This window comes from Lepidochelys kempii, chromosome 19 (genome assembly GCF_965140285.1).
Source record: "Lepidochelys kempii isolate rLepKem1 chromosome 19, rLepKem1.hap1, whole genome shotgun sequence".
Lineage (NCBI taxonomy): Eukaryota > Metazoa > Chordata > Testudines > Cheloniidae > Lepidochelys > Lepidochelys kempii.
The window spans coordinates 3,870,121-3,889,668 of NC_136398.1; the positions used below are offsets into that span (position 1 = coordinate 3,870,121).

At 42.1% G+C, this 19,548-nt stretch overlaps 1 protein-coding gene and 1 long non-coding RNA gene across 9 annotated transcripts in view; both read right to left on the minus strand.

Annotated features, from left to right (window-relative positions):
* Window positions 1-6,022, minus strand: part of LOC140900495 (zinc finger MYM-type protein 4) — a 55,770-nt gene extending 49,748 nt beyond the window's left edge. For 3 of the 6 annotated variants that reach the window (XM_073317852.2, XM_073317860.2, XM_073317861.2), the window contains exon 1: window positions 5,722-6,021. In XM_073317852.2, the coding sequence (XP_073173953.1) occupies window positions 5,722-5,763 (42 nt within the window). In that variant the 5' untranslated portion in view covers window positions 5,764-6,021. Of the gene's footprint in view, window positions 1-2,075; window positions 2,374-5,202; window positions 5,332-5,721 lie in introns of all 6 variants that reach the window. The other 3 variants (XM_073317858.2, XM_073317859.2, XM_073317856.2) reach the window with 3 other exon arrangements.
* Window positions 6,023-8,074: 2,052 nt separating this feature from the next.
* LOC140900355 (uncharacterized) lies at window positions 8,075-14,416 on the minus strand. 3 transcript variants are annotated; one of them, XR_012155610.2, is made up of 4 exons: window positions 14,308-14,416; window positions 12,192-12,443; window positions 11,962-12,084; window positions 8,075-10,517 (listed from the first exon to the last, which is right to left on the minus strand). It is a non-coding gene; the product is annotated as an uncharacterized LOC140900355 (long non-coding RNA). The 3 variants fall into 3 exon arrangements; XR_012155609.2 differs by lacking the exon at window positions 12,192-12,443; XR_013634827.1 differs by lacking the exon at window positions 14,308-14,416 and having other exon boundaries at window positions 12,192-12,580.
* Between the last annotated feature and the right edge of the window lie 5,132 nt (window positions 14,417-19,548).

Here is a 19,548-nt window from a genome sequence, read left to right on the forward strand (position 1 = left end):
ATGCTCTAAAAAGGATTGTTTGATTCTGAACTGAGAGAGACTGGGGTTTAATTTTTCTATTATTACTGAGTGTTTAGTACAGAGGCATTGTACTTTGGCCTGAGGAATAATGAGGCTGTTCGTGGTTCATATCCCAGACTTCATTGTGCTATACTGTCAGTGTTCAGTTGGACCAGCCTCCGCTGTCTCTGGAGCATGACTGGAGATTCCACTCTTGGTGATTTATGAATAATTATGGATACAGCTCTAAGGGGGAAATTTTATGAATGCTGTATATGTTTAATCGGTCTCAAATGCTAATTTCAGGAATTACTTTTTGTTACTGTTTGTACCTAAACATTTCTTGATTTATTTTAATTTACATGATGAATATTTCTACATTATTTCTCCCACCTATATTTCACTGTATACTTGCTATTAACTTAGCTTTAGATGAGAGTCTTTTGAATATTAATGTATTAAAGACTGAAGTAAAAGCTGATTATATAATCTTCCCAAAGACATATTTTTTGTTTGTTTTTTACTAAAACCCTAGTGATTTCCCTAAACAATTTTCTAGCTAATGCTACATTTTTTTTGTCATGGAAAAAGTATCGTTTTTCATGAAGAACCATGGCAACTTTCACAGGGCAACATCAAATTTCATGAACATTCATGTTAACAGCAAGTATCAATTAAACAATACTTCATCATGAGCTGAAATATTTCAGTACGTACCAGAATGAAGAAGCAAAGAATTTCCACTTACTTTTTAACTTGTTGGAACTTTGAAAATATTCAAGAATCAAAGGGAGAACTTATATAACTTACTGAAAAAATCAGAATAAATTTCAATAAAAAAATTAAACAAAAGATACAGGAACATCTGCTCTATGAAATTTTTTGTTCAGCTGAGTTCAGCCTGCCACAATATTCTGTGTACCACATGCAATACAAGACTTAAAGTTGGCATAGATATTATTTACTCTCATTTTCAGTTCCTTTGCCAGAGTAGTGTAAAGTGGCCCTGTTATAAATGAGAATCCAGCCCAAATTCTCTGGTCTTATGCTCCTGTGTTTAAAATCCTGCAGTGCAACATAGTGTGAAAAGGTTATTTCAGCACTTGCATTGTGGACTGGCACACACAGATGACTGCAACACTTGTCAAATCAGAAAAATTATCAAAGTTCTTATACTTTGCCAATCTCAGTCTGATGAATCATGGCCTAAATAAGAGATTTTCACAGGAGGTGGGGGGAGGGGGGAGGAACTGCTGGACAGCTAGAATTTTATGTTTTTGAAGCAAGTGGTAAATTCTATGATTTCCATAAAATTGAAACCACAGTTAAGGAAGTTTTAATTACAATGATATTTGAATATCATATATATTTTTCAATGAAAATTAAGAGTTACACATAGACACTTTGAAACTTCAAAATGTGTTCCAATTTTTATATGCTTCTGAAAGGCCACTTAAAAGTTTCTAAATGTGCAATTTCATTGCAGTATTATTGAGTTAGAGACAATATTATTGTCAAAGCATTCCTACAATCTGACTGCTAGTTCTCTCTGGAGGAACTAAAAGAAAAACCAAAAACATTTTTGATAGGTGACCAACTGTGATTTTACCTTTCTAATTTATTTTTTGCCAAAAGCCAAAGAAAAGCAATAGTTCTGCACTGATAATCAAATATTACATTTGAGATTGCTTTCTAATATATAGCAAAAATGTATGGAAAATACAAAGCAGCTATGGTATTCACAACATTACCAGTTCTCAACTGGTCTAAAAAAGGCAGTAAGTAGCATGCATTTGTTGAACAAAGAACATTTTCGTACTCTAAAGCTACAGATAAGACGTCTTTAAAAAACTAGTTACTTTTATTTTTGTTTCCCTTGCAGTTTCTGGAAAGTAGCATTTGCAGACAGATGGCACTAAGAACAAGGAAAGGGTAAATAGAGAACTAGATGACATTTAAATTATAAGGGGAGCACCATTCCCTAACCTTTCTTATGGCTTACATGGGTGTCCTTTTTCCTGAGATGGCTAAACAGCAAATCAGGGTAGCAGACCTCCTATCTCTCTCAAACTCACCTGTCATGTGATCTTTGCTTCAGCGTGAACTATGCTGCTAGCAGTGCAGACACTACCTGCTGGTGGAACCAGTTCCACACAAGAGGCCAACTCGCCAGACTTCCTACTGCATTCCTGATATAATCCATTTAATCTTCCCTGTGGCACAGCTCAATTTCTGCTCCAGGTAATTCCCCATATGGATCCTTGCACATCCTTTTTGTGTTCCCTTTAGACATCTGACATTAAAAAATGCACTTCTGTTGCTCTTCTCTGCCTGTCTCCCTTTTTCACCAGTAGAGACATGATGTTGCTTTCACTATAGAACGGAAAGCAAAAAATAGGCTAAGACACTAGAAAGCAGGAGCAGCTGCCACCCTAATGACAAGGGCTTGATGAAAAGTCTTCTACTGGAGAAGTCTTACTTTAACAGGTAGAGATGATTACAAAGCACAGCTGTTATCAGCAAGAACAGGACTGGGCTACAATAGCTCTGTTTCTATGCAGCTAGGAACTCGTTATAAAATGGACAGACAGCAGCCATCTGGATAGAGGGGGCTATTGACAGGAGTCCTTCAAGAAAATTCAGTAAACAGAATCAGCTACAATATTATTTAGACATTATTAGAAGGTGAAGATGGAAACAGGTCCATTTCAAGAACGTTGGACATGATTCTCACTGCAAGGCCACTTTACACAGCTCTAGTTGTGTGAAGGGCCTTAAAGTGTGCTTAAGTATATTTTACTTCCACTTGAAGACCCCTTTACACTGCTCTGGCAATGTAAAGTGGTCTTCATGTATAAGAGAATCAGGCCCATTTCATTCACATATAGCAGCCAAGTGTGGAAGGATAATGGTAGCAACATGTTCTTTGAGAGATGGACTGTGACAGTAAATGCCTTTGAGAATCATAGGGTTAGAAGGGACCATGAGTCTAACCCCCTGCCAAGATGAAAGGCTGTTTATAATGTCTTTGTACCACTGAAGGAGGTTCAGCAATAGCAATTCTCAAATGAGAGAACATTTCCTTCTATTTTCAATGGCACAAGAATCATACTGAAGTTAACAAATGTTTGAAGATATCTGCCTTATTGATGTAAGATGCCTGCTTGTCTATCAGTGCTAATTTAAATTTCCATGGCCCCAAGGCTGCCTAACTTTACTCACACTTAGTACTTTACTCCACAAATATTCCCACTGATTTTAGTAAGGATGACAGAATAAGAACCTAAATAAATACATGCCCTGTTTAAATTGTAATCTGTTCAAGAGAGGGACATTACAGTTAACTAAGAGGAAAGTGACATGCACATCTGAGGCACTGAAAAAAAAAAAAAAAGAATTTCACTCCTTAGTAGAAGATATATTAGTGGACAACCTTCAACTTAAACCTTTAGCATTTATAAATACAAAAGTAGTTTTCTAATAATTTAACTAGGTTTATTTATATTCCTTATAAAATGTATCAGTGTTGTTTTGGGGAGAACACTAATCTCCTTTTATAGTGATTTTTTAATATTAAAAGTTGCAGAATATTATTAAAAAGCAAATAGAAGGCCAGCTTTTTGTTTTTTGCAATAGCAAAGAGTTCATCTTTCCTTCATTCTTTGCAGATGTTCCTGGATCAAGTTGCAAGATTGCATCCAATGGATTTAGCAAGATGACAATTTCAACATGTACAGAACTATCACTCTGGAGTGACAGTCCTTGCAAAAGGTATGGGGCCGGGAGGGGTGGGGGGGCGTGGAGGAGGTTCTTAACACAGATGAGAGCAATTTCTGAATATGCAAGCATTATAACTTATCAGGTTACCAAAAAGTTTAAAGGTAATTAGGATATCCAGAAAGGAAAGGAATTCATGGTTTTCCTCTTTTCACAATACATTACCACTGCGTATCCCAAACATCTCCTCTCAAAGATGGAATACATTTGGCAATAAACGCTGCATAATGTACCTAAGAGAAAGATAGGTTCACAGAAGACCTATATTACTAACATCTGAATTGAGTGGAAATGAAGTTTTGCCTTGTATTTTCTAATGTATTTCTCTCATCAAGTCCCTTACCCTCCCAACTCCTTGGTAATATCTGAGAGCCTGGTCACTGACACACACCTTTAGACTTGTGGGGAGTTGCACCAAGTTGAGTGGGACTGCTCCCGAGTATAAAGCTACACAAATGTATAAGTGTTTGAAGGATTGGGATCTAAGACAACATTATGTTGATGTTCCATGACCCTGTGGTAGTCTTGAGCAATATAAAACTGCTTAGACAGTGTTGCCAATTACATCCAGAAGATTCACATATGCTACCTAACAACTAAGCAATCACAAGGTTCATGTTATTTGAAACAAATTAATTAAGTTAATCTTCTTTTATACGTACGAACAAAAAGTTTTGTAGAGAATACTCATTGTCTCTAACTACATAAATTTGTTAGTCTCTAAGGTGCCACAAGTACTTCTGTTCTCATTGTCTCTAAGGTCCAGAATTTGAAAGGACTTCATCATAAACAGCATCTTTCAGACAATGGAAATGGGACAGCTCAGAAGAATGGTAATGGGATACAAACTTTCTTTTCTAAATCAGAAGCTCAAATCCAGGTTAGTATTGATTCACTTATTACTGACAGTTTTCAACTGGAGTTATACAAGTGCAGAAAAGAGCCACTGACTTGCTGCACATTTATTTAGAAAAATGCTTTAAAACTTATTTTTATAAGCTATGCTTCAGGCAACTAAACACAGGGAATAAGAAATCTATGACTGAGGTCCCTTATCACTGTGGTAAAATAACATGCCTAATATTCATGCAGACTTAACTGTGAAACTGAAGGACTCATATAGTAGCTGCAGTCCGAGTAGCTAAGAACTGGATGAGCCTGCCATGCTGAGAACTCACTTTGGTTTGGCATGGACAATGAACATAACTTTTTAAAAACAACTAGCGTGTGCTTAAACAAGGGAAAGCCAGACAATTAAATCCCAATGATGAAACCTAATGAACTTGAATTGTGTTGTTCGAATGATGACACCCGGAGGACCAACTGACACTCCCTTACAAAATTTTACAGCGGTCATATCGCTCAACTGATTGGCACTGGAAAATTTTAGGGAAACCGAGAAAATTTCCAACATTTGAAATGCACCTTAGCTACGGGATTCCATGCCCTCAATTAGTGGGGACTTCGCTTGTTGGGTCATGGCATCGCCAGCCGGCTTTATGGTGGCATCTCGCCCCCAGCCCGGTCAGGACCTCCTGCCACAGACTGCCGAGGCTTTGGCAGGGGAGGTTGGGGGGGGGGGGGAGGAGAGAAAGAAGGATCGTTTCCAGACAGCCATCTTTTCAAGACCACTTTAAAAGGTGGCTTCTGCTCCCCCTCCCTCCACGGGCCAGGTCCCGATCAGCGCCCCCCCAACAGCGGAGACGGGCTGCCCCATGCCTTTAACAGGGACAAAGGGGAGCGGGCGCGCGTCCCTCCCACCAGCTCAGCACACTCCGGATACCCCCCCCCGGGCTGCCCCACTCCCTGCCCCTCTGCCTGCGAGCGCGGCCCCCTCCTCGGCGGGCCGGCGCCTCCCACAGGCCCCCTCCCCCTGACCCGCCCCTGACCCTTCCCCTTTGACCTCCCCAGCCTCCCTCCCCCCGGGCCCCCCCCTCCGCTCACCCTGGCACGAGCTCTGGGTCCCTCCTCCTTTGCCTCCGCCATGTTGGGCCCCCGCAGCCCTCACACCCCGGGGGGGGGTCTCTGCCGCTCGCCCCCCCGGAGGAGGAGGTGACACGGAGCGGTGGGGGTCGGCCCCGAGCCCTGCTGCGGGGGAGGGGGCTCCGACCGGGCTCCCCGGGAAGTGGGGGGGTCTAGGCCGCTCCCTCGGGGGGGCGGAAGGGGGGGAGGCTGGTCGGACCCTCCAAGCCGCCAACCTCTTAAAGCTGCAACGACAAGCCCCAGCACGGGGGGGGTGGCCGAGTGCGCATGCGCAAGGCGCATGCGCTGAGGCTCAGCTTCCCCCGCCCCCCCTCCCCGCGCATGCGCGCTTGCCCCCCCCTTGCTCCTTCAGGTCCAGGTTGGCTCCCTCTTAAAGGGCACCGCGCCCATTTCTAGGCTGAGCTGGGGGGGGCGGGGACCAGAGCCTGCAGCCTCAGTGGAGACCCAGGGGCTCTGTGCTCTGAAGGGAGGGGGAGGTGTTTGTTAGGGGTTGCACTCCACCAGGCAGCACTTGTGGCCTGTCTGCAGGGGGACCGTGGCACCTCGTGCCAAGGCGTCCCCTGCAGCCTCAGCACAGTGCCCCAGTGGCCTCCCCCATGCTCCCGTACCCCACCCTCGCGCCCCACGCCCGGGTGCCCCCCTACCCCCCCTCGCCCTCTGGCACGCCCGCCGCCCATTTCGCACTCCCCGCCTCACGCCGCAGCACCCGGGCAACCTTGCCACAGCGCCCCCTCGCCCTGTGACGCTCACACTTCACACTCCGGCACCCGCACCGTAGGCCTCACATCGCGGCAGCTAGGCCATGATACCAGAGCCCCTGCCTCCATCACGTACCACAACATCCCCACCTCATGCCATGGTGCCCTCCCCTCTAGCACCTGGGACCAACTGGCCTCAGTGAAGACTGGCTGCAGGTCCCCACCCTCTGTGGGATTGCCAGATGGGATAAGGCAACTTTGTCCCGGTGACCAAGCTGTTCACAAGCCCCCATCAAAGCCATGCTTGAAGTGACCTCGTGGTGTCATGACATTACTCTTGGAGGCAGTATGTATTTGTTTATTTAAAGGAAGCCGGCAAGTTAAAAATAATATAGTCTTTCAAACAAATTTCCTCCCCTATGTTGCTCATGACATCTGAGTTAATTAGCACTGAAAGGATGTTGTTTATCTTTCATCTCTGAGATAATCTATTTTTGTTATTAATATTTATACTATGACAGAGCCCCGAGGTGCATCTCTCCCATCCTGGGATCAGCACCCCATTGTTTTAGAGACAAAAATAGACAGAGTCCCTACCCTGATGAGCTATTTATTGTTTGCCCTTCACTTGGACTGGCCAGTGAAACTAGATTAGTCAGTTTTGCTTTTGTTTATAGTGTCCAGGTCTATGTCATTCACTAATAATAATACCATAGTAAGTTTCTAGTTAATTTCACTTTTTGTCAGTGCAATACCTGGATTGCAAATATGTGGAGGATAATTTATTTGTTTTCATTGGAGCTTTCCCAATTTTGCAGAAAGATTTCTGTTGGTCATAGGTTCAGCAAAGATCTGTTTCTACAGAAACTAATCCCCCAATCCTGCAAAGATTTGCACATGTTTAACTTTACGCACACAAGAGGTCTCATTTTTAAGTACAGGTTTCAGAGTAACAGCCGTGTTAGTCTGTCTTTGCAAAAAGAAAAGGAGTACTTGTGGCACCTTAGAGACTCATGCTCAAATAAATTGGTTAGTCTCTAAGGTGCCACAAGTACTCCTTTTATTTTTAAGTACATGAATAGTCCCACTGATTTTAAGTTAAACTTTAGCTTGTATGTAAATCTTTGCAGGATCTAAATCTTTGCAGGGTTTAAATCTTTAAAGCTTTGTAATGATGTTCATCACCTTGATACCTCCCACCAGTAACAGGGCATATGCCTTTCAAAAATACATGAAGACTGTAAATCCTTCATGCTAGAGACTGTCATCAGCTTTTACCTCGTATAGTGTCAAACATATTGTCAGCACCCAAGGATAATAAATATGAACAACATAATCCCAGTTGTTTACTAGTTAAATAATCTAATTGTTAATTAATTTTTTTTACTAAATAGAGTATTCATTTCCTATCCTAATCTGATGTGCACTGTTGTTGAACAGCTGTTAAACAATAGCCATATTCTTTGCCATAGATAGCTGCATTTCAGTGATGGTTGAAATGATCCCTGCATAAACGGTATCCTAATAAATTATTAATAAATTATTAATTATACTTTACTTTTCATCCTTAAATGAATTAACTATTTAATAGTTTATATATCAGTTCGTTACAGCTTAAAGTACTTTGGAATCCTTCACAATGAAAAGTGCTATATAATATAAACAATAAATTTGTTGTGAGACTTAATTAATATTTATAAAGTTCTCTTAATATTCTTGGATGGATGGAAGTGCAAAGTATAAATATTTATTAGTGGCCCAAAACAATGGAGTAACAATATTGTCAAATCCTAGAATACGATGAAGTTGTCTTAAAAATTATTATTTAAAAAAAAAGTGAAGTTCTTTTTCTTTGACTTTTGGTTGCTGAGCCTGTAAGTTGCATAGGGATCACATCTTCAAACTTTGCTACACAATCATTAGGGCTAGAGCTTGAAATGAAAGCTGAGATTTTTATGTAATCACATGACTCGAGGAGCTGGGGCTTTAAGAAATATCCCCAGATGCTCAATGAAATCACAAGTGTTTGCAAAACTGATGTTGCGCACTGTCGTGTCTGGAACAATGCTGTAGAGTACTGTGACACTTTTTATGAGTTGTTCAGCGCACAACGACAGGAACAATAAGCTTTTTCTTCTTATGTTTTTCTCATCAAAGAAGTAAACTGAGGAGCTGAGGAAATGTCAGCATAAGCCCCCAGATCTGACACTATACTGAAAATGCACACAGAACACTGAGTAATATTTTTTGTTAGCAATAGGCCCTGTCATTCAAATTGAATGTTACAAGACAATGTGCTGTTAACAAGTGTGCCTGATAAAGGATTTTCTTGTATTGGTACGGTGTTACTGATAGTGAGGTTTATTATTTTGTGGAATAATCTCCCACTGGAAGTGGGGAAAATCGTGTCACTTGAGACATTTAAAACTAGATCAGGCAGAGCCTTGGAGCATAGATTCTAAAGTCCAGTCTTGCATTAGCCCCTCTTAAGAATGGAGTAGGCAAACTGATGGGACAAATTTTCAAAGTTGCCACAACTTGGCTTAATCTTGCACCTAACATTAACCATGTTTGTATTAAAATTTGTATATGAGATTGTGTATAACTCTGTTCTTCCAAAAATACTGCAGGACACGCTGCTCAGCTATAGTAAAACTCTAGCTTTACTTACACAAAGATTTGCACTGGGTTAATTAACCCAGTGCCAACCCGCATGTGGACACTCTTATTTTGGTTTAAGAATGACTTAGATTCATGTAGCTTAGACTTGTTCCTAATTGATTTAAGATAAACTGAAATAAGCCGTTTCAACTGACATAAGGGTTTCCACACAGCCTTGGGCACTGGTTTAATTAAATCCATTTAAAATCACATCTTAAGTTAACCGTGTGCAGCAGCATATAGGTAAGATTGTTACCAGTGGAGTAGAGTGAAAGTCCTAAATTACATCAGTACATTTCTGTGGTCTTTCAATCTTCTTATAATGAAGCGTCACTCCATTAATAGTAATTTTTCACTCCAGTGTGCTCAGATGCCACTCTGCTAAGTCCCCTGGCGTACAGCATTTCCCACATACCAGATAGATGCATTCCAAAGAGACTACCACCTGCCCACTCCCCTGCTCTAGGGGCCTGATCAGCACACGGGAATCTATGCGTATGTCCATATTGCATTGTAAGCCCAGGTCTATAAGACCTGTGCTTGTAGAGTGTGTTTCCAAGCCCACACGTGAACCATAGGTGCTGGAACTAGGGGTGCTGGCTTTAAGAGGTTTCGATTATATACAGGGTTTACAGTTTGGTTCATTGGCTCTCAGCACCCCCACTATAAAAATTGTTCCAGCACCACTGACCTGAGCATCCACACTCCATTGTAAATCTGGGTTTACAATTGCTGAATATGAGTCTCTTAGCCATGGTAATGCTATGCATACTGAAGTAGGCTGACCTTGTGACTCAGGTCTGTGGCTTGAGCTGTATCCACACTGCAAAATGACAGGGCTTGGACTTGAGTCACAGAGAGATTCAAGCTCTGTCCCAACACAATAGGAGAATCCTAGAACCCGGGTCCTATATGCTTGCTGACCCGAGTTAGACTGATTTTGTGTGTGAATGGAATGGGAGCTTAGGCTCAAATCTGAATCAGAGCCTGGACTTAGTGTGCTATGTAGACATACCCTGTGGAAGTTAAATAGGATTTGGATCAGGCCTAGGTGATAGAGGAGGGTTAAGAGAAGTAGACAATATCCCATGGCAAAAGGCTAATATGGCATCCACTGACTCCCACTCTTGGTGCATCTGTTTTTAGGCTGGAATGAAAAGGAACTGGATTACTCTTGCCACAGCTGCTTCCCACTGGTAGCAACAACACACAAAACTGATAATGCCCCCTGAAAATGCAAGGGGTGAAGAAAGCCCTTGCCACTGTTCCTGGGCTGAGGAAGTGGGAGCAATAACCAGGTAGGCTCTCTCCTGTTATAGCGAAACTCCACTTAACTATGACTTTTCTGTGTGAAAATAAACACTCCACTTCAGGACTTAGATTACGTGGTGATGGACACTATAGAGAAAAAAAAACATAGACAGACAGGTAGATTAGACAGGTAGACAGATGTGAGGGCTCAGTTGTATACTGATTTATAATTGGTTTTAATTTTCAGGAAAAAAACCCCAAACCATAGCCTATGGCACACCTCTGTTTAAGAGCATTTGTCTTTAAATTATTGACATTTCTAAAAAAAGTGATTGTGAAATTCCAATCATGTGCAGGCTGCAGTTCAATGAATTGAATGCATGATCATTCCACATACCCGCAGTCATGAATAGCTGAGTGTGGATCATCCAAATAAACCCCTCGGCATTGCACATTCTTATCTATGCACTCCTTCCTCTATTTTAACTCAATTTGATTCAAAGAATTGCAGCTGCAAATACTTGGACCATTTAAAAGTGTTAAATTGTCCTGATCCAATACAAATAAATAACAATAATAATGTTTTCTTCCAAATTTAGAGGCAGATTCTGTGAGCATCTTCGCTTTATTTTGTGGGATTACCTGGAAGAATCATGGCTAGCATGGCTCTGGAGCACACTGTGTACACTTTGGGAGCTCAGTTTTGAAACATTGGGACCTTAATAGGACAATATATGAACAGCTGCGATTTCAAAAAATGGAAGTTTGGAGTTAACAGAACTGTACGTCTCTATAGAATAAAACATTTACTGCTGTATTAGCAAACAAGCAGGTCAATTTTCGAGGGATGAGAAATAGGTCTGGGAGAAAAATTTTGGTCAAATAGTCTATACACTGAAAAATGCAGCTTTGGGGCCAATTAAACGATGAATGAATTTGGTGAATAGTTTTGGTTGAATAAAAAATTGAATTTTTTTTAAAAGTCTAAATAGTTTGTTTTGACATTTTCACAAGGAAACGTTTTCACTTTTTGTCTGAAACAATGTTTCCTTTCTAAATTTAGCTATATTTAAAAAAAAAAACAACAACATTCAAAGTGTAAAAAAAACCTTGAAATGTAAGCAATAAAACAAAAAACTTCATTTCAGGTCGAAACACTTTTTTTTTTCTTCCAGAGTTTTGGTTCAGCCACCAAACCCAAAACTCAATTATTCACTCAGTTCCAGTGAGAAATCTGTGGCTGAGAGAGCTCCTGTCCCACAAGTTTATATAATACAGAGGCACTCCGATATGATGGTGATGAGCCTGATACACAAACCTAGACAAATTACATTAGACAGAAAAGTTGCTCAGCAAAGACCTTCCTTTAGTGACCTCCTGTTGGAGTGATCTGGAAAGGATGTTTGAGTTCGGTCTCTTAGGTTCAGTGTTAATAGGGAGGGTTCAGCTTCATTTTGCTTATTTATATCAAACCCATTTTTTTCCCTATAGTTTTTAATAGCAAAAATAGTGACTTTGATTTTCCCTTTTATGGAAACCTCGAAGTGTGAGAGAATCCCCTTTAAAGAGATACCTCCTCAGCTGTACTCACTGTTGCTTGTCCTCGCACTGCAGTGCTCTTTACATTCCTGACATCTGCCCCAGAAAGTTCGGAAACACCTGGACTAGCATTCTCATCAGCACGCGCTGGATCCACCTCTGCATTCGTGGATGACTGGGAAATGCAATATAGAAATGTTACATTGGAGTCTTGCCTGCAATACAAATAATTCCTAAACCATTTTTGCCATGTGGCTTGTCACGCTGAACATACACCCTTACCACACAAAAATGCTTTCTATTGGAGCTCAGACTTCTACTCCCTGCTGCCAGCCCTGCAGTTGCTCGTATTCTCAGTCTGGGGACAGCTTCCTTCTTCAGAGGGTTTCTTTTGTATCCACAGCATCATGCCATGTCCGCCATCGTTGAGAAATCACATTCATCAAAGGGATCTTCACAGAGCATGCTATTTTTACTTGGCTTCCAGCTCATTTCCCTTCTGCGAACCTCAGTCCATGCTGCTCTCATTTTCCCCTTGGAAGGGAAGTGGTAAAAGAATTTGCCACTACTCTGCCCATTAGTACAAAAGGAAAACACACAATACACCATCCTGACCGGGTATTTGGTTTGCTTTCCGAACCAACTCACAGGACAGCTCAGCTGTGCAATCTCTTTCCTTCTCCTCAAGCCTGCCACCCTGCGCAAGGCCTTCTTTTTATTCACAGCACTGCATTTCCCCTACCTTTACTCCTCCCACTACCAGCCAGCAGCCACTCGATCCATTCATGCCATAGTGTCCAATTGTTTCAATAACCACCATCACTCCACAGACCAGCAGGGAACTCTTGGGGTAGGAAATGTGGGGGTTAGCCTGGGACTGTTTTGTCTCCTTTCAGGCAACACGATGGGTTGTGGGATTGGCATTCCTGGCCCCCCCTCTCCTTCCAGCATAGCAGCAGGTGGAGGGAGTGGGTGAATGTTAGGGAAAAATCTGTAACTATTATTGGGTCTGCAAATGAACCTGGAGGAGAGGGTTGGGAGCGTGGGGAGGAGCTAAGGTTTGCTCTGCCAGTGAGAGGGAGGTGAATGAAGTACCAGGTCTACATTAGAAAAGATGTGCTGGTATAGCTATACCAACCTGGCTATACATGCAAACCCGCCTAGTGTACACACAGTTTGTACACAGAGTGCTTTTGCCAGTCTAGCTTATACTAGTTCAGCAAGCGAAATAAGATATGCCAGCCAAAGCACTTCTATGCCAGTATAACTGTGTCTGCACTAGGACTTTAGCTGGTATAGAAACGTCACCAAAATACTATATCCCTAACTGATATTACTATTTCAGAGTAGCAGCCGTGTTAGTCTGTATTCGCAAAAAGAAAAGGAGGACTTGTGGCACCTTAGAGACTAACCGATTTATTTGAGCATAAGCTCTCATGAGCTACAGCTCACTTCATCGGATGCATATTACTATATCACTAACATTTCCAGTGAAGACCTGACCTAAGAGGATTGCTGGGGAGGCACACCTGGCAGGGGAAAGCACCTATTCACAGTCATTTCACCCTTCAAGCACAGGCGGGGATGGCACCAGCAAGGGACTGTGGGGTCTCAGGACCGGATCATTGAGAGGAGGGGACAGCAATGCGCAGAGGCTGGGCCTTCCTGCCTGTGATAGGATGTGGGGAGAGGACAGTGTTCACAGGCTCTGAGGAGGATGGCAGCAGGGAAAGGGGAACTAAGACTGAATGAGGGCTGTCCCCCTAGGCAGAAGCTCGTGGGATCTAGCAGCTGAAGTTTAGACTGTCTATGGATCTTGTAGCCTTTGCTCCTGTCTAGCTCCACCAGAGTAGCTGCAGTGGCCGCTCTAGTGTAGACAAGGTGCTGGCAGTCTCTAGATTTGCTCTGAGATAGTAGTTTTAGATTACACGGTGCTTAAAATGCTGGTGGCCTCCTGGAGCCCTGCATCCCACAGGTGGGGCTGCATCATTGTTAGCAATGGAGAGCAATAGTTCAGAAAAAAACCTAGTGTAGACACAACCTTTGTACCGCGGCTGCCCAGGAGAGAAAGCAGGAAATTAAATGCAGGGAGCAGCCTAGGTTTGTTTTTCTTTTACACAGTTACCATTGTTTTGTCTCAGAACCCTCCCAGCACAGGGCACCATTGGTGGGGAGAAGGAAGCTGGCAGACTGCGGGGACAGCAGGAGTTCAGATTACAGTATGCTGATTTGCATTTCCATGGCACTAGTGATGTCACGGGCCTACACTAATCAAGGTCTCCTGAGGCACTGAAGACAAAGGGGAGCGACAACAAGCATGGAAACAAAGTAGACGCAAAGGACAGAAGCCAAGCTTAAAAAAGAAATGCATTCAGCAAGCGCTTAGTCATATACTCACGAACATAGGAGTGATGGCAGGGTCATAATTTTTTTCTTTGCAGTTCACCTTTAAACTCCCCACTCGCACGCCTCCCAGATTTGCAGGGCTGGATTTGTCACTGAATAACATCCCCTTCCCCCAACCTTCCCCTGATTAGCAAACAAAAAAAGGCAGCTGCTTCAGTCTCCCTGCTAGAGAGATGCTCGGGAAGTGTCTGATGGGAGGTGGATTGAAAGAAGGAAGCAGAACTCAAAAGGAAATATTCTAGCTTTCCCTCCACAAACAGATGCCCTTCTGCATTTTTGTCAATAAGGTCTTGTGACAGGGACTTTCTGCGGGCATGCCGGCCCAGGATGGGCTATTCACTTCTAGATCTGTGATGGATTTGATTTGCTTGTGCCACATTACCCCAAAACACTGCAGGAACTAGAGAGTGGACTTATGTGAATAACTAGGGAAGAAAAGCAACCATATTTTCATCAATCATCCTGTAATATTTTTTTTGCTGTGGGAATGATCAGGTGTCTATCATCAGATGAATTATTCTATGGATGGACCCGACAACCGGAATTTGGCCCAGAATTTAAAATCAGTATAAGCATGCATTTATAAAACCTAAAACCTGTGGAATCCTTCCACCGTTTTTTTTTTAATTCCAAAGAAAACAGCTGTTTTTTAAAAATATCCCAACATTTAGTGTTTGCAACACAAACATGGCAGTGCTAAGATCCTGAAAGTGAAACTGACTGTAAGTACAAATTAGGGAAATTGATTTCAATGATTTTCATTGTCCAGCCAGAGAAAAATGCAAAAACTAAACAAGGAGAATATAAACAGTGAGAAGTACACTGGGTTTTTAAAAAATCACACTGTCAGTAAGTTTAAAAAATGAACTTGTTTGTTTACATAATAAAAATTTTAGTTGACAGTGGCCAAAATATGTAAATTTGGGTGTCTATAGTTAGGCACCTAAATCCATGTTTAAAACACCTGAAGCTAGTCCAGGCTAATTGTTATGCAGGTCTATAAAATCATGAATGGTGTGAAGAAAATGAATAAGGGAATGTTATTTAGCCCTCTACATAACACATGAACCAGGAGTCACCCAATTAAATGAATAGACAGCAGGTTTAAAACAAGCTAAAGGAAGTACTTCTGCATACAATGCACCGTCAGCCTGTGGAACTAATCGCCAGTGGATGTTGTGAAGGCCAAAATTATAACTGGGTTCAAAAAAGAATTAGATAAGTTCATGGAGCATAGTCCATCAATAGCTATTAGCCAAGATGGTCAGGGACACAACCACATGTTCAGATGTCCCTAAGCCTCTGACTGCCAGAAGCTGGGACTGGATAACAGGGATGGATCACTCAGTGATTGCCCTGTTCTGTCCATTCCTTCTAAAACATCTGGCAGCAGCCACTGTTGGAAGACAGGATACTGGGCTAGATGAACCATTGATCTGACCCAGTGTGGCCATTCTTATGTTCTTGTGTTAACCTTTATTGGTCCACACCCCCACAAATGGACAACAAATCATCCCATGTTTCAGAGTAACAGCCGTGTTAGTCTGTATTTGCAAAAAGAAAAGGAGTACTTGTGGCACTTTAGAGATTAACCAATTTATTTGAGCATAAGCTTTTGTGAGCTACAGCTCACTTCATCGGATGCATACTGTGGAAAATACAGAAGATGTTTTTATACACACAAACCATGAAAAAATGGGTGTTTATCACTAATAAACTGATAAACTGATAAAAACTAATAAACTGATACACAAGTACTCCTTTTCTTTTTGCAAATCATCCCATGACTCACTCATTCCTCCACTGATTTGCAGCTTATATTTTACATTAGAAATTCAGGTCTCATCTACCTTGGAAGACTCTGGGGCAGGGATGTCAAAGTCGTTTGGTGGAGAGGGCCAGATTCCATATTTAATTATGGTCCATGGGCCAGGATTTATATTGAGGACTTCATATCTTCTCAATACACAGCAGGTCTCCCACTGATGTCAGAGGGAGGTCTGAATAGAGAACAAGAAGAGACCACAACCTTCATGCAGTAACTCAACTTTTATTAAGTATCAGAGGGGTAGCCGTGTTAGTCTATATCTACAAAAACAACGAGGAGTCCAGTGTCACCTTAAAGACTAACAGATTTATTTGGGCATAAGCTTTCATGGGTAAAAAACTCACTTCTTTAAAAGTCAACTTTTATTATTTATTATTCAGTATATTGTTGTCACACTCAGACCTTGTCTGCACTAGTAGGGGTTAGCAAATGCTCCTAGTGGAGACACAGCTTTTGTCGGTATAGTTTATACTAGTTCCCCGAACAAAATAAACTATACCAGCAAAAGGACTTTTTTGCCAGGGTAACTGTGTCTACATTAGGATATGATTTTTTCACACTCCTAAGCAACACGGCTATGCCATGAAAACTTTAATGTGTACGTCAGGTCTGAGTGAGAAAGTAGGCTCCTCTTTAAGCCACTGCTATTTCTGCCCTTCATTTCCCTTCCTTTCACTGTTTCTCACTCTTTTCCGCCTTTGTGAATCTCCTGTTTTGTTCACTCTGCTTTTCTTTCCCTGCAGCCATTCCCAATTCCCATCCTTCAGAGGCTTTATTCCCACCCCATTCCCCATTCCATCTGGTAAACTGATCAGCAATGGAATAGTTAACATTGACATTGATAGATCTTCATTGGGCTTTCCAGGTGAGGCTCCAAAGAGATTAATAGGATATCAGGAAGTTCACCTCTCTAATTCATTGTGTCAGGCTGCTTGCAGGCTCAGGCAGATATCACGACATCAGGTCAGGTTATCGCTGCAGTCATGAGAAGTGTGCAACGTTGTTGTTGTGGCTGTGTTGGTCCCAGGATATTAGAGAGATAAGGTGGGTGCGGTAATGTCTTTTATTTGACCAACTTCTGTTGGTGAAAGAGACAAGCTTTCGAGCTTACACCAAACTCTTCTTCAGGTCTGGGAAAAGAGGAAGCTTACATTTTTTAAAATGAAACTTGATTTTGCACAATCTGAGTATGTCATGAGGGCCACAAAAATACATCATGCAGGTCAGCTCCAGCTCCTGGGCTGTCTGTTTGATAGCCCAGTTATGGTGACTGGAATTATGACGTCTAAATATACAAGACTTACAGCAGGCGATTGAGAGGGGAAAAGATTTTACTCCAGGCTTGTCTACATGGGGAAATTTACCAGCAAAACTATACTAGGATAGTGCTAGCACTGTAGTTATACCTGTATAACTCCCAAAACGGGCATCCTTAGGGCATGTCTTCGCACGCCATGGCAGCGCTTTAACGTAGCGGCGTAGTCGCGGCTCCTCCACAAGGGGCGTAACTACGAGCGGCGGGAGCGCGGCTCCCAGCACAGGTGCACTGTCTCCACTGCCACTTTACAGCACTCCAACTTGTAGCGTGATGGGTTTCCCTGAGCGAGAACGTTGCAGCGCTATAAAGTGGCGGTGTAGACAAGGCCTTAGTCCAGAATAGATGTGTCCACATGGGGACTTATACAGTATAGCTATAGAGGTATACTTATACCAGTATGGTTCTGCTGGTAAATTTCCCCATGTACACAAGTCCTCAGACTGTTTTAAATGTCTGCTGTTTGTTTCTGTTAACACCTACTGAAGTCCAGTGATTAGTGAACAATTGCTGGAAATGGCCCACCTGTTGATCACTTTAGATAAGCTATTACCAGCAGGACAGTGGGGTGGGAGGAGGTATTGTTTCATGATTTCTGTGTGTATATAAAGTCTGCTGCAGTTTCCACGGTAAACATCTGATGAAGTGAGCTGTAGCTCACGAAAGCTCATGCTCAAATAAATTGGTTAGTCTCTAAGGTGCCACAAGTACTCCTTTTCTTTTTGCGAATACAGACTAACACGGCTGTTCCTCTGAAACCTGAGAGAAAGGGTGGCTTTGTTAAGGATCCAACCCTCTTTCCTTCAGTTAAGGTGTGAGCTCACAGTACACATCTCTGACCCCAGCTTCCCCTTCCACAAGAAAGTCCTATAGCAAAACCAGGGAAGATCAGATTGATATTCAATTCCTGATACTTCTAACATAAATAATGAGTGTGTAGTGTGTGTTTGTAATATAAGAATTGTTGTACTGTGTCAGACCTGACGTCCATTTAGCCCAGTGTCCTGTCTTTGATAGTGGCCAACACCAGAGGCTTCAGAGGAAGTGTAAGAACAGCGCAGTAGTAGATGTAGGATAATCTGCTCCCCGCATTATTCTCAGCCTGCTCTACAAGAGTTAGAGATCAGCTTAAGGCCTGAAGCATTAGTTTTAACATCCCTTTCTAATTTTTATCACCACTCCAAACATTCTTGTTATCTATACAGATGTCCAACCCCTTTCTGAATCTTGCTAAATTCTTGGCCACAACAACTTCCAGTGGCAATAAGTTCCACAGTGTAATTAAGTGCTGTATGAAAAAGTATTTCCTTTTATCTGTTTTGAATTTGCCAGTTTTTAAATTTCAGTATATACAAAACAACCTTTCAGGCCCTTTTATACGTCATCAAGAAGCAAAAAGAGGGAATACACTCAATTTAAAAAATGCTCCTCTGCACGGCTCCTTCAATGGACCCTATGTCCATTGTAAAGCACCTGAAAATTGGGAACAGCATGATCCCAAGGTGCCTTGGGACAATACTGTTTCTTAAAAATCCATGATATGTACTTTCTTGGGTTTGTAATTCTCTAGTCTTGTGTGTGTTTTCTATGTTCCATCATTTCATGCAAAATTTATATTTTGGAAATAATTATTTTTTTTTTAAATCGAAAGAGAAAATAAATTACTTGTCCTGTAAGATTCTTGGAAAGATGGGGCAGTGTGGCATAGAGGGTAGGGAGAGAGATGAGCCTCCACATCCCTGCTGTCCAACAGACCCCTTTGGCCAGGCTGACATTGACTAAAGCAGTAGTTCAGGGCTGCTGGAGCTTCTGCATGGTTGATGTATTTGTTTCCCAATCAGCCCTTGACTTGCTCAGTAGGAAAGTCATTATTTTTGATAGGTTTCAGAGTAGCAGCCGTGTTAGTCTGTATTCGCAAAAAGAAAAGGAGGACTTGTGGCACCTTAGAGACTAACCAATTTATTTGAGCATAAGCTTTCGTGAGCTACAGCTCACTTCATCGGATGCATTCAGCTACTTTTACACTTTAATACCTGGTTTCAGAGTAGCAGCCGTGTTAGTCTGTATTTGCAAAAAGAAAAGGAGGACTT